The sequence below is a fragment of the Coregonus clupeaformis genome, chromosome 10 (assembly GCF_020615455.1).
Source record: "Coregonus clupeaformis isolate EN_2021a chromosome 10, ASM2061545v1, whole genome shotgun sequence".
NCBI lineage: Eukaryota > Metazoa > Chordata > Actinopteri > Salmoniformes > Salmonidae > Coregonus > Coregonus clupeaformis.
In genome coordinates, this window is record NC_059201.1 from 13933237 (window position 1) to 13947326 (window position 14090).

A 14090-nucleotide genomic window follows, 5' to 3' on the forward strand; every position below is an offset into this window, starting at 1 on the left:
TTGCAAACAAAATCAATGATATTTAAAGCAAAACATAAACCCAAAAGTATTCTGGATGGGAGACCAGATGTAGCTGGAAGTGGTGAAAAATAAACGTGTGGAGAAATAAAAGTCGGGATTCTTCTTTTCACAAGGGAAGAACATGTGAAAAATGTACATGTGAAACTTCACACGTGTCTGAAAACCACGTGTCTGACCGAAGATTTTAAATTAAATAAATAATTCAGGTTTTTTTCACGTCATTTTTTCATGTTTGTCTTTTTGTAAGGGCATGGTAACTAGTGAAGATTGACACTGTGTTGTATGTTTTCTCATGGCTGTGGAGCTCAGCTGTCAATCACCATGATGAGAGGGGATGGCATAAATGGGGCATGGAAGACGGGTTATTTTTGGTCGACGTTTGATGCGCTGATGACTGTGTGTGTGTGTGTGTGTGTGTGTGTGTGTGTGTGTGTGTGTGTGTGTGTGTGTGTGTGTGTGTGTGTGTGTGTGTGTGTGTGTGTGTGTGTGTGTGTGTGTGTGTGTGTGTGTGTGTGTGTGTGTGTGTGTGTGTGGCGTGGCGTGGGAGGACAGGGACTGTGACATGAGTTCTGTTGAACACTGATAATCTGGGCTCATTTATCTGTTTTGGGCTAAAAACAGAGAGGACAAGACAGAAGCAGAAGCAGCTCTCGCCGCCTGATACTGTTAGTCGTGACCTGTGAAATATACTCAACATAAACATTTAGGCAGAAATAATAAACAAGTATTTCAGATTAGCTACCCCAACCTTAAACTTAAACATTGGGGTTAATGGTCTCCAAACGGACCTAAGATCAGTGTCTAGGAGCAACTTCCACCAGCTCCTGTTCCTGCTCCGGAGGGCGTGTCTTAGGAGTGGCTGGGAGGGTGATTGGTGGGATGGGTTGCCGTGGTGATAGAGAATCGGCCCCTCCCCCCTGTCCCTCCACTCCCACCTCACAAGCATCTTCAGTCTCCCAACTCCTATCTAATCAACACTTTTCCACTGTTTTATCACTGCCTTAGGAAACTGAGGTGTTCTAGGTACCTATGTCCTATATATGCTCCCAACACGTCGGAGTGCTTCTTTGGTCCCTTTTTTTTCTTTCAGTTTTGTCTTTGTTGCTATCTTGCTATCTTTTGTGCTCAACTATTTGGAAGATTATGTTATGCCTTCTTTGACAAATGAAAGTACCAAACATTTTCTCAAAATGCTCACACTTTTGTCAAACCCACATCAGTAATAACACTGGCTTTAGACTGTCTTCTCTGCTCTGGGAACGCGTTCAGTTTCGTCAGTGGATGAGGAGAGTTTCATCACTACGGTCTGGACCAGACTTAAATTTACTGAGTAAACACACACACACTGTCTCTTGAAGATAAGAGCAACGACAGGGGGAGAAACAGGAACATTGGATTTGGGTTCTAAAAACCCCAGAGGAAGAAGATGATTGGGTGTTAAACGTCCCAGAACACAAACTGGATATTAAAGATGGGAGCGGAAGCCTTAACGTCCGCTCAGGATTCACGGGGAGACAGGTGTTTCGTCTACCAAATTAGCAAGATCCCAAGACAATTCCTCCTGCCTTTATTGAGCTGAGGACCATTGTTGAGAAAGAGGGAGAGAGAGAGAGAGAGAGAGAGAGAGAGAGAGAGAGAGAGAGAGAGAGAGAGAGAGAGAGAGAGAGAGAGAGAGAGAGAGAGAGAGAGAGAGAGAGAGAGAGAGAGAGAGAGAGAGAGAGAGAGAGAGAGAGAGAGAGAGAGAGAGAGAGAGAGAGAGAGAGAGAGAGAGAGAGAGAGAGAGAGAGAGAGAGAGAGAGGGATAGGAGCACATTGGAGGGAAAGTTTTCAGATCACGCAGTAACTATAGCCTACTGTTTCTCTCTGTACTCCGTGTCTGTAGCTCTTTGGAACAGTAGATAGATACAGCCCCATTCATAGTTAATGGCCCTTCAGCAGGCAGAAGTGCTCTCCTCTCCAGAACATTGGTGGTGTGGTGTGGCAACCTATAACTGGATGGGTAACCATATCGCTGGCACAGAATGAAAATAATGGAGATGACATCTGGGTCAACAATAATGAGGAGAATCTCACTGTGAGCTTGAATGAATACGACTGCCCTCTTGGATTCGTGTGGTAGGGCATGTACTGTAGATGGAGGGATAAACCCATTGGTCTCTGCAGAGACCGAGTAAACCTATGGCCCATGTCTTCTGCACATCTTTATTTAGAGCTGTGATGTGCCTGTGTTCAGAGCTGTGATGTGCCTGTGTTCAGAGCTGTGATCTGCCTGTGTTCAGAGCTGTGATATACCTGTGTTCAGAACTGTGATGTGCCTGTGTTCAGAGCTGTGATATACCTGTGTTCAGAACTGTGATGTGCCTGTGTTCAGAGCTGTGATGTGCCTGTGTTCAGAGCTGTGATGTGCCTGTGTTCAGAGCTGTGATGTGCCTGTGTTCAGAGCTGTGAATTTGGTCATGTTAAGAGTTGTTGGTTGTGTTGAATGATCATCAGAACATGGATTATGTTACTGTGTACTGGTTACAGTAATGTAATGGTTTTTAGCAGAGCGTGTATACGTAATGGTGTTTTCCTGTTCTTCTCCTCAGGGGGCTAAACTGCCCATGTCCATCATCATCGTCGGAGTGGGACAGGCTGAGTTTGACGGTAAGTAGCTACATCTCCTTTTCACAACATTATTACTATGAATAATATAGTATGCCATTTAGCAGATGCTATATCCAAAGCAACTTACAGTTATGAGTGTATTCATTTTACGTACATGTGGTCCCGGGAATAGAACCCACTGTCTTGGCGTTGCAAGTGCTATGCTCTACTAACTGAGCTACAGAGGACCATTACAACATTACTACACATACTGCAGTTGGACCTGAAACCATTTCACTTACAGTTTACAACACCTGTTGTTGTAGTTTACAATACCTGTTGTTGTAGGTTACAATACCTGTTGTTGTAGTTTACAATACCTGTTGTTGTAGTTTACAATACCTGTTGTTGTAGGTTACAATACCTGTTGTTGTAGTTTACAATACCTGTTGTTGTAGTTTACAATACCTGTTGTTGTAGTTTACAATACCTGTTGTTGTAGGTTACAATACCTGTTGTTGTAGGTTACAATACCTGTTGTTGTAGTTTACAATACCTGTTGTTGTAGTTTACAATACCTGTTGTTGTAGTTTACAATACCTGTTGTTGTAGGTTACAATACCTGTTGTTGTAGTTTACAATACCTGTTGTTGTAGTTTACAATACATGTTGTTGTAGGTTACAATACCTGTTGTTATAGTTTACAACACCTGTTGTTGTAGTTTACAACACCTGTTGTTGTAGTTTACAACACCTGTTGTTGTAGTTTACAATAACTGTTGTTGTAGGTTACAATACATGTTGTTGTAGTTTACAATACCTGTTGTTGTAGTTTACAATACCTGTTGTTGTAGTTTACAATACCTGTTGTTGTAGGTTACAATACCTGTTGTTGTAGGTTACAATACCTGTTGTTGTAGTTTACAATACCTGTTGTTGTAGGTTACAATACCTGTTGTTGTAGTTTACAACACCTGTTGTTGTAGTTTACAACACCTGTTGTTGTAGTTTACAACACCTGTTGTTGTAGTTTACAATAACTGTTGTTGTATGTTACAATACATGTTGTTGTAGTTTACAATACCTGTTGTTGTAGTTTACAACACCTGTTGTTGTAGTTTACAATAACTGTTGTTGTAGGTTACAATACCTGTTGTTGTAGTTTACAATACCTGTTGTTGTAGTTTACAACACCTGTTGTTGTAGTTTACAATACCTGTTGTTGTAGTTTACAATACCTGTTGTTGTAGGTTACAATACCTGTTGTTGTAGGTTACAATACCTGTTGTTGTAGTAGTTTTCAATACCAATATCAAGGAATTATTGCTCAATAATCACATTGGCTGTTCTCCGAGTGCTGGACCTAAAACTTTATAAAGACCTGTTTAAACTTAATGTTTAAACCTTTATCTGATATTTATTGTTTAAACTTTACCCAGATCTGCTGATCTATTATTTAATGTATGACACTGATCGTTAATACATTCAGACAACTAATCAAAAGGCACTTTGCAGCCGTTCCACGTTCTCATCACCACCATTAGCCTGCCCTGAAAGCTCAATGATTGAGAGCGAGTCGATGATTAACTGATTAAATGTATACAATTCACACATGCAGAAGCCAGGTGCTGTGCTTCTGCTCTCATTTCTAGCAATTAGTCAGACGAATGACCTGCAAGCCAATTAGCAATTCATTTTGATTCAATAGAGGAGTGAGAGAGTGAGAGAGTCAGAGAGTGAGTGAATGTGTGAGTGTGTGAGTGAGTGAGTGAGTGAGTGAGTGAGTGAGTGAGTGAGTGAATGAGTGAGAGAGAGCGTGAGAGAGAGAGAGAGAGAGAGAGAGAGAGAGAGAGAGAGAGAGAGAGAGAGAGAGAGAGAGAGAGAGAGAGAGAGAGAGAGAGAGAGAGCGTGCTTGCTTGCAGAGGAAAGTATCGGAGTATGGGGTTGAGTGGGTTTTAGTGTAATGTAGTTTGAAGTGGTCAGGGCTAATGGCTGGGTTCATCAGGGTTCTTAGGAGTTCTTATGAATTCCAAGTAGAGTTCTGATTAACGAGCTGATGATTATTAGATACTCTATCGTCAGGAAGAATAGATTAGAATTGAGACAGGTCATCTCAACATTAATGTGGTTCCTGTAGGTGGTAGAATCTGAAGAGCTTATGAAAATAACATGTTTGTGGTTTGCCAGCAAGAAAGAGGGAAAATAAAGTGATTAAAACATCAATTAATAAACATATGCATGTACTCAGAGCATGTACTCAGAGCGTGTACTCAGAGCTTGTACTCAGAGCATGTACTCAGAGCGTGTACTCAGAGCATGTACTCAGAGCATGTACTCAGAGCATGTACTCAGAGCATGTACTCAGAGCATGTACTCAGAGCATGTACTCAGAGCAGGCGCTGACCAGCTGGCAAGTGTCTTCACTGACATTTTCAACCACTCCCTGACCCAGTCTGTAATACCTACATGTTTCAAGCTGACCACCATTGTCCCTGTGCCCAAGAACGCCAAGGTAACCTGCCTAAATGACTACCGCCCCGTAGCACTCTCATATGTAGCCATGAAATGCTTTGAAAGGCTGGTCATGGCTCACATCAACACTATCATCCCAGACACCCTGGACCCACTCCAATTCGCATACTGCCCCAACACATCCACAGATGACACAATCTCTATTGCACTCCACACTGCCCTTTCCCACCTGGACAAGAGGAACACCTATGTGAGAATGCTGTTCATTGACTACGGCTCAGTGTTCAACACCATAGTCCCCTTCAAAGCTCATCACTAAGCTAAGGACCCTGGGACTGAAAACCTCCTTCTGCAACTGGATCCTGGACTTCCTGACGGGCCGCCCCCAGGTGGTGAGGGTAGGCAACAACATATCCGCCACGCTGACCCTCAACACCGGGGCCCCTCAAGGGTACATGCTTAGTCCCTTCCTGTACTCATGACGATGAGACAGCCTATAGGGAGGAGGTCAGTGACCTGGCAGTGTGGTGCCAGATCCACAACCTATCCCTCAACGTCAGCAAGGAAAAGGAGGTGATCGTGAACTATAGGAAATGGAGGGCTGAGTACACCCTCATTCACATCGACGGGACTTTAGTGAAGTGGGTCGAGAGCTTCAAGTTCGTAGGTGTTCACATCACTAAGGGCACGACAGCGCCTCTTCCCCTTCAGGAGGCTGAAAAGATTTGGCATGGGCCATCCATTGACTGGCTGCATCACTGCTTGGTATGGCAACTGCATGGCATCCGACCGCAAGGCGCTACAGAGGGTAGTGCGTACAGCCCAGTACATCACTGGGGCCGAGCTTCCTGCCATCCAGGACCTCTATACCAGGCGGTGTCAGAGGAAGGCCCTAAAAACGGTCAAAGACTCCAGCTACCCAAGTCATAGACTGTTCTCTCTGCTACCACACGGCAAGCGCCAAGTCTGGAACCAACAGGACCCGGTAAAGCTTCTACCCCCAAGCCATAAGACTGCTAAATAGTTTGTCCGGGTAGCTGTGGTTAACTATTTAACTATCTGCATTGACCCTTTTTGCACTAACTTTTTGACTCATCACATACGCTGCTCCTACTGTTTAATATCTGTCACTTTATTCCTAGTTATATGTACATATCTACCTCAATTACTTCGTACCCCTGCACATCGACTCGGTACTGGTACCCCATGTATATAGCCACGTTTTTGTTACTCATTGTGTATCTGTTATTACTTGTATTATTACGTGTTTTACTTTTCTATTATTTCTCTATTTTCTTTCTCTCTGCATTGTTGGGAAGGGCCTGTAAGTAAGCATTTCACTGTTAGTCTACACCTGTTGTTTACGAAGCATGTGACCAATACAATGTTATTTTATTTTATTTATTAGGCACACACACACACTTGAAAATGCTCAAATCACAGAAATTGTATTTCATCAAGTTCATCATTGCTCTTGAAAATGAGATTTTCATCTCAATGAGACCAAGTTGTTGTAATGATGGGGAGGAGTATGTCTGTTATAAAAAGATGTTCTGCGTTTTTGACACAGAAATCAACTGTCCTAGTTGTTCAGGCTCTGGTCTTGTCCCGTCTTGATTACTGTCCGGTAATATGGTCAAGTACAGCAAAGAAAGATCTAGCAAAGCTGCAGCTGGCTCAAAACAGAGCAGCACACCTTGCCATTAACCGCACATGCAGAACTAACATCAACAACATGCATGCCAGTCTTTCCCGGTTGAGGGTTGACGAGAGATTAACTGCTTCTCTAGTAGTTTTTATGAGAAATATTACTGTGATGAAAATTCAAGATTGTCTGCATAATTAAATAACATTCAGCTCAGACACCCACAAGACATGCCACCAGGGGTCTCTTCACAGTCCCCACGTCCAAAACGAATTCACGGCAAAGCACAGTATTATAGAGAGCCATGATAGCATTGAAATCCCTTCCATCTCCAATTACTCACGCAAACAGCAACATAAAAAAATGGATTAAACCACATCTCATAGAACGGTGGGGACTGTGAGGGGACACACAAACACACACAAACACACACACACAAACACACACATTGTTTTTTAGTTGTATTGTTTGTATATTGTTGTATTTTACATTTGTGTGACTGTCCTTGTCTATCAGTGTATCATCAGTGTTTTGTTACTTGTCATGTCTTGTGTTTGTTGTGGAGCCCAGGAAGAATAGCTGCTGCTTGATTTGATGTTAAAAGTGTTCTTGTGCGTGTTTGGTGTGTGTTTGGTGTGTTTGGTGTGTGTTTGGTGCGTGTTTGGTGTGTGTTTGGTGTGTCTGGTGTGTGTTTGGTGCGTGTTTGGTGTGTGTTTGGTGTGTCTGGTGTGTGTTTGGTGTGTGTTTGGTGTGTCTGGTGTGTGTTTGGTGTGTTTGGTGTGTGTGTTCTCTTAACCCTGCAGCCATGGTGGAGTTGGATGGTGATGACATCAGAATCTCTTCCAGAGGGAAGCTGGCAGAGAGAGACATTGTCCAGGTAACTCTCACACACACACACACACACACACACACACACACACACACACACACACACACACACACACATACACACACACACACACACACTTTAGTAAGTCACACAGGCCATGAACACAGCTATGAACAAACATAGCTTACCTTGACCAGTTGAAATGTCATGACTTTCCCTAGGAGGTCTTTATCCAGTGAGGGGTATTGTGGGAGTTTTTAAGCATTCATTTAAATGTTAAGTGTTTATTTATAATGTCTTATTAATAAGAAGTTATGAGAAGTTGTCATAAGGTATTTTCTCTCTCGCTATCAGTTTGTCCCGTTCAGAGACTACATGGATCGCACAGGGAACCATGTCCTCAGTATGGCCCGGCTAGCCAAGGACGTCCTGGCTGAGATCCCTGATCAGTTCATCTCCTATATGAAGAGTCGGGGCATCAAACCCAACCCTGCACCGCCCCCCTACACACCCTCCGGACACACACACCACACACAGATCTGACCACCTCACACACACACACACACCTTTACACTGAGTACTGATGAGAGAGACGGCGTCAAAGATTTGCAACCCCTAGGAATCCTGGGAGGGGAACTCTCCATCTACTTCCTGATTGGAACATTGGGACAGGAAGTGATGTAAGAGGAAGTTGTTAAAGCGAAAGGAGTTTGTGTCAGAACTCTCCCAGATAGATACCTCTCAGGACTGGGGAAGACAGTGTTTCTGTTAGTTGTGGTTCTATCTATTCTGTTTGTCTCTCTGGAGGAAAAGAGAGACTGCCATGGAGAGACTATAGGTTGCTGTACCATACAAGGACTTGGTGATCTATGAATTGTCTTTTTATCAACATACATGGGCCAGTGACTGTTTTTTCTTGTCTTGTTTGAGAGCAGGTGTGGTCGAGGGGTCATGTTGTGGTTGAAACTTGTGCCTGTCTGTGGAGTGGTCTTCTAACTGTAACGGGACAAGTGGAACCCTTATATGAACTCTGACCTCTCACCTTCAACCTTTGATCTTGCTAGTCATTGGTGTATTAGAGTGTGTGTGTTAAGGTGGTGATGTTTTTAGAACCCTTTCCATCAGTTTTCTAATTTGTTTTCGGCCTCAGACATGTCCAAATATTGATTTGTAGCTTCATCATTCTCATTTGTTTTGGGCCTCAGACATGTCCAAATATTGATTTGTAGCTTCATCATTCTAATTTGTTTTGGGCCTCAGACATGTCCAAATATTGATTTGTAGCTTTATCATCCCTGGTGAAGAAAGGAAAAGTATTCTCTTTACGTCTTTTTTGTTTCATTGCTTCTCTTCATTTTCACACTCCCATAAGTTATCGACTCTTCTCTTGCTTTACATTTCAAAGCATGTTTGTGTAGGATGAAATGTCCCCTTATGCCTGTATTTATAATGTATCAAAGTGGCATGGATATATAAGGATGTATAATGAATTTGTATTTGGTTTTGAACAATTATTTATACGTACCTTCCCAGTTTAGATTTCTCTACAACACAGTTAGTTAGAAGATAACAATATGGTAAAGCACAAGGGAGAGATAGCTTAACAACCACCACAGCAATGTAACTATGCACATCAGTGTTGGGACTTGGGACACGCTATAACCTGTCTGTGACATCCTCATAACTGTGACATACATAATCACAACTCTAACATACATCATCATAAGTATTGGTTTTGATAGTTGACCAGGTCATATTTGGGATCAGTCAAAGATATTGTAAATATACATATCATTACTCAATTAGAAAGCACAAAAATATCTACTACTCATATTTTATTATCTTTCCATCTCTCTCTTTCCATCTCTCTATCTCTTTCCATCTCTCTATCTCTTTCCATCTCTCTCTTTCCATCTCTCTCTTTCCATCTCTCTATCTCTTTCCATCTCTCTATCTCTTTCCATCTCTCTCTTTCCATCTCTCTATCTCTTTCTATCTCTCTATCTCTTTCCATCTCTCTCTTTCCATCTCTCTCTTTCCATCTCTCTATCTCTTTCCATCTCTCTATCTCTTTCCATCTCTCTATCTCTTTCCATCTCTCTCTTTCCATCTCTTTATCTCTTTCCATCTCTCTATCTCTTTCCATCTCTCTCTTTCCATCTCTCTCTTTCCATCTCTTTATCTCTTTCCATCTCTCTATCTCTTTCCATCTCTCTCTTTCCATCTCTCTCTTTCCATCTCTCTATCTCTTTCCATCTCTCTATCTCTTTCCATCTCTCTCTTTCCATCTCTCTATCTCTTTCCATCTCTCTATCTCTTTCCATCTCTCTCTTTCCGTAGTGAATGGGTTTTTGTTTATTGATATTAAGCCTCTCTGGATAAAGACAGTAAATGTATCCACTTGAATAATATTTCATTCTATTGAATCCTTTTCATGATCAACAATCATTCTACAATAAATTAACAATAACTCGCCCACCAGTCCTTTACAGTCGTCCCCCCCTCCCCCCGCCTCTCTCTCTGGTCCGCGCAGAGCCTCTCTGCTCCCTGAGAACAAGCCATTCTTGTATTATAATCAGATGAAGCCATGCTCAAATTAAATCAAGCTGAGATGTATAGACACAGTCTGGACACCCACAGGGCAGCACACACAGACAGACAGATCTCCTCAGCTAGCTCAATACTCTGTAGGCCTTAATCATACTGTAGACAGCATTCCAACCAAGCCTGATAAAGAACTAGGGTTGCATAATTGCGGTAACTATATCCCAAAAATGGTAATTTTTGGAAAGTTAACGGAATATTGCCACCCTATACACAACTCCCTCCTCTTAAGAGTTGTGTTGGAGTTGTTGGAGTTAGAATCCATGAGGACTGCATGGGTTGGGGGGGGGGGGGGATCACATTTAGAGAGATGGGGGAAATGGCTGAAGCTGGCTTGTACATTGTTGTGTATAATACATGGGGGGTAAAGACGAAGGGTACATGATGTACTGTATGTACAGTGAATTCTATAGCTTGGTTTTCTCCTTATTGAGTGACGTAGACATAGAGTATCAGGAGTGTGTGTTTAATCATTAGAGTACTTTAGAACAATACATATATTCCTCCCGATCAACTTTAAGGAAAGCACTTTATTCTATTCCTTAAAGGTGTGCTGGTACTTCCAGAGTATGTGTTTTATTCTTTTATGGAGATGTTGATGATCGTATTGATATATTATATATATATATATATCTTTTTTCTGGAATGTGTGTGATGATAAGCCATTTAATCTGCAGAGTACACTACAATAAAATGAATAGAATTGCGCATTGACTTGAATAGGGATGTTCATTCTAGTAGTTATGTTTCTATATAGAAAGACAGCGTCTCTCCTCAAATCCTGATCTGTAGGGTTGCCATATTGTGTACTGTACATCCATCCACTCACCTGGGTTACAAATACAAGACAGTGTTTTTATATTCCATGCCAACCTGTAACATAGACACCATCTTATCCGGATTGTGTGCATGTTAGTGCCATATAATGGCAGCAAGTTCAGTGGACTGTTTGCTTTCTCTTCTCTCTCTCGTGCCTGGCCATTTCTGTTGTTAGGGTGAGCTCTCTTGATAGGAGATATCACACGTGGGGAAACTGTAGACGACCAGCATGTTGCACACAGTTCATTGTTAATATTTTTTGATCTTGTTCTTTTACACCCCTCTTTTCATCTTTGTTGTTTAACTCTCTGGGTTTCTAAATTGCATGGTCCCCCTTTTTTTTATTTGAAGCGGTTTTAATTGTACATGATCGTTGTCATACAGTGGGTTGTGAAATGCTTTCATTGGATTGCCTTAAATTACAATTAATAAAGAACAAATTACTACTTTTATATAAGTTGTTGGAGAGTCGTACTTTGATGTAGAGGTCTTCACTGGTCCACCCGAATACCCGAGACCTAAGCAGGTCCAAAATTCAACAGGTTGGGTCCTGTTTCATTGTCATAGGGTCTCAGGGTCTATGTAACTAAAGCTGACGATCCACAGCTCTGCATTGCCTGCAGCATATTTAATTTACTCTAATAAGATTTATTGACTTATATAAGGCTTAGGCAACATATAAAGACATATTCGTTAACCAGAAGAGCAACTTGGCTGATAAACATGTTTTTGTTGTTACTCAGGTCCAATCGGGTCTGGTCTAGACCCGGGCCCGTTACAGTACGGGTAGGGTCTAAGTCTGGTTGTTATCGGGTCCATCGGATTCGGGTCTGATTATTCTCGGGTCCGTTCAGGTCCGGGTCTGATTGTCCTCGGGTCCGTTCGGGTCCGGGTCTGATTGTCCTCGGTTCCGTTCGGGTCCTGTACTTTGATGTCCCAATTAGTTATTTAACTGAAGCTCAACAGACTGTACTGTATAGACTGTAGAAGTTTCGCCACTAACAATATACTGTAGTCCTTCCTACAACAAATTGTGAAATAATTCGACAATGATTTGTTTTATGAAGCTAATTCAAATATTTTAGCCTCTGAACAGTTGACTTAACCCTTCTACTGCAGTGGGCTAAATCAGGGTCACACAGAGTGTTTCTTGGTAGTCTTAAACAAATCTACTTTGAAACAAAAGTATACACCTCACACACATGGTTATGGGCTTAAAAGAAGACACCTGTACCATGAGTTGAAATGTATAACATTTTGAGTTTGCATCCCAATATTACACTAGATATACATCACAGAAGACTGAATTATAACAAAACCGGAAACACCGCATTTTCGGCTGCTTTTTTGAAATAATGTTTATTAATTATGAAATTATGAAGAATATTAATAACATTCCACCCATGAGACCACTAGGTCATTTGACTGCAGGAAAGGTCTACAAGTTGATTGGTCTCACGTGGCCAAATCTCCCATCGACCTAAAGGGGTCATTCCTTAAAAAAAGGTCCTATAAAGAATGTCTGTTCTCATTGACACTAACACCAGAGTCCAGTGACCGGCTTCCCTGGTTCAGCTCAGGGCTGTTGTCGTGTTTCCCAGAACTCTAACACTTTCACAGAAAAACTGAACACCTTCATAGTTCTGTCACCAGAACACCACATTAACCCCTCTATATCTGTTCTGCCAGACTAGATCTCTGACCTGCCCAAAGTGTGGTCTGCTGTATGACAGCCAAGCCACCCAGCCGCGTTGACCTTGGCCACGTTGAGGAGTAACCTGGATAGTACCACCACACTCAGGAGATGGCACATCTAGTTGAAGGGCCAGACAAGACAATAACTCAGTGTTCCTATGCCTGGGCTAATGGGTGACCCTTGAACCTGATGTGCCAGATCTCTGCCCTGTCCAAGTGTGAATCAGGGTAGGGCAGAGATGTGTGTGACCAGATGTATGACAGCCCAGACACCCAACAGCTCAGCTGCCCAGCCGTCCAGGCACTGTTGTTGTCTGACCCTTGACCTTGATGTGACAACTTCCTGAGTGCTGCGCTACTGTCCCTGTGTCTTGTTTAGAAGCTTCCTGACACCAACGAGCAGATAGCTTTTGACACAGCCACACCATGGAAATAAAAAGGGAATGCTTCTAATGAATTTGAAGGTCCTTGGGTGTCACTGTCAGACATTTAAACTTGGATAGAGACATGAGGAGCACTCTATTCTGTTGATACGGTGTACAAGATTCTGTTTAGTGGAGAAAATATTACATAATCATATTTACTAAACAACGTGTTTGACTCCGTTCCATTGACGCCATTCCGGCCATTCCAATGAACCCGTCCTCCTATAGCTCCTCCCACCAACCTCCTCCGGTCTGAATAAAGGCGATGAGCCAGTGGAGGATGCAAACACACACGCATATATATCCACACACACACACACACACACACATATATATCCACACACACACACACACACACATATATATCCACACACACACACACACATATATCCACACACACACACACACACACATATATAATTTATGAACAACACCTGGCCAAAGCTGTGAACTCACAGTGAAATTTGCTCTCCTATTTTCACTTTTTCTCTTGTTCTTTCTACACAAAATAAACTCCAGATCATTTATCTTCCTTTATAACAGAGAAATTGGGAGATTTCAGGGGATGCATTTGGGTTGCATCAGGTTTTGTCCCCTGAAAAACCCCTTGAACCACCACTCGACCACACTGCCACTCATGTGAGAGTGGCACACGCTTTAAAACCGTTTCCCCACTCAGAGGGCCAGAGCTAATGGACACAGTCAGAGAGAGAAATGGAGGAGATGACAGGGAGGGAGCGGGGGAGGTAGAGAGAGAGAGAGAGAGAGAGAGAGAGAGAGAGAGAGAGAGAGAGAGAGAGAGAGAGAGAGAGAGAGAGAGAGAGAGAGAGAGAGAGAGAGAGAGAGAGAGAGAGAGAGAGAGAGAGAGAGAGAGAGAGAGAGAGAGAGAGAGGCTGAGTGATCCTGTTAAAGCACTAAAGTGAAGTGGGAAGTCAGGACATAAGCGGTCAACTTCACATGAAATATTTGATAATCTGTTCAAATGAATATTTGC

The 14090-nt window shown here is 42.4% G+C and overlaps 1 protein-coding gene across 2 annotated transcripts in view; it reads left to right on the forward strand.

Annotated features, from left to right (window-relative positions):
• Positions 1 to 9468, forward strand: part of cpne5b (copine Vb) — a 213174-nt gene extending 203706 nt beyond the window's left edge. For both annotated transcript variants that reach the window (XM_041887333.2, XM_041887335.2), the window contains 3 exons: positions 2610 to 2667; positions 7528 to 7601; positions 7908 to 9468. In XM_041887333.2, the coding sequence (XP_041743267.1) occupies positions 2610 to 2667; positions 7528 to 7601; positions 7908 to 8096 (321 nt within the window). In that variant the 3' untranslated portion in view covers positions 8097 to 9468. The remainder of the gene's footprint in view (positions 1 to 2609; positions 2668 to 7527; positions 7602 to 7907) is intronic.
• Positions 9469 to 14090: the final 4622 nt, after the last annotated feature.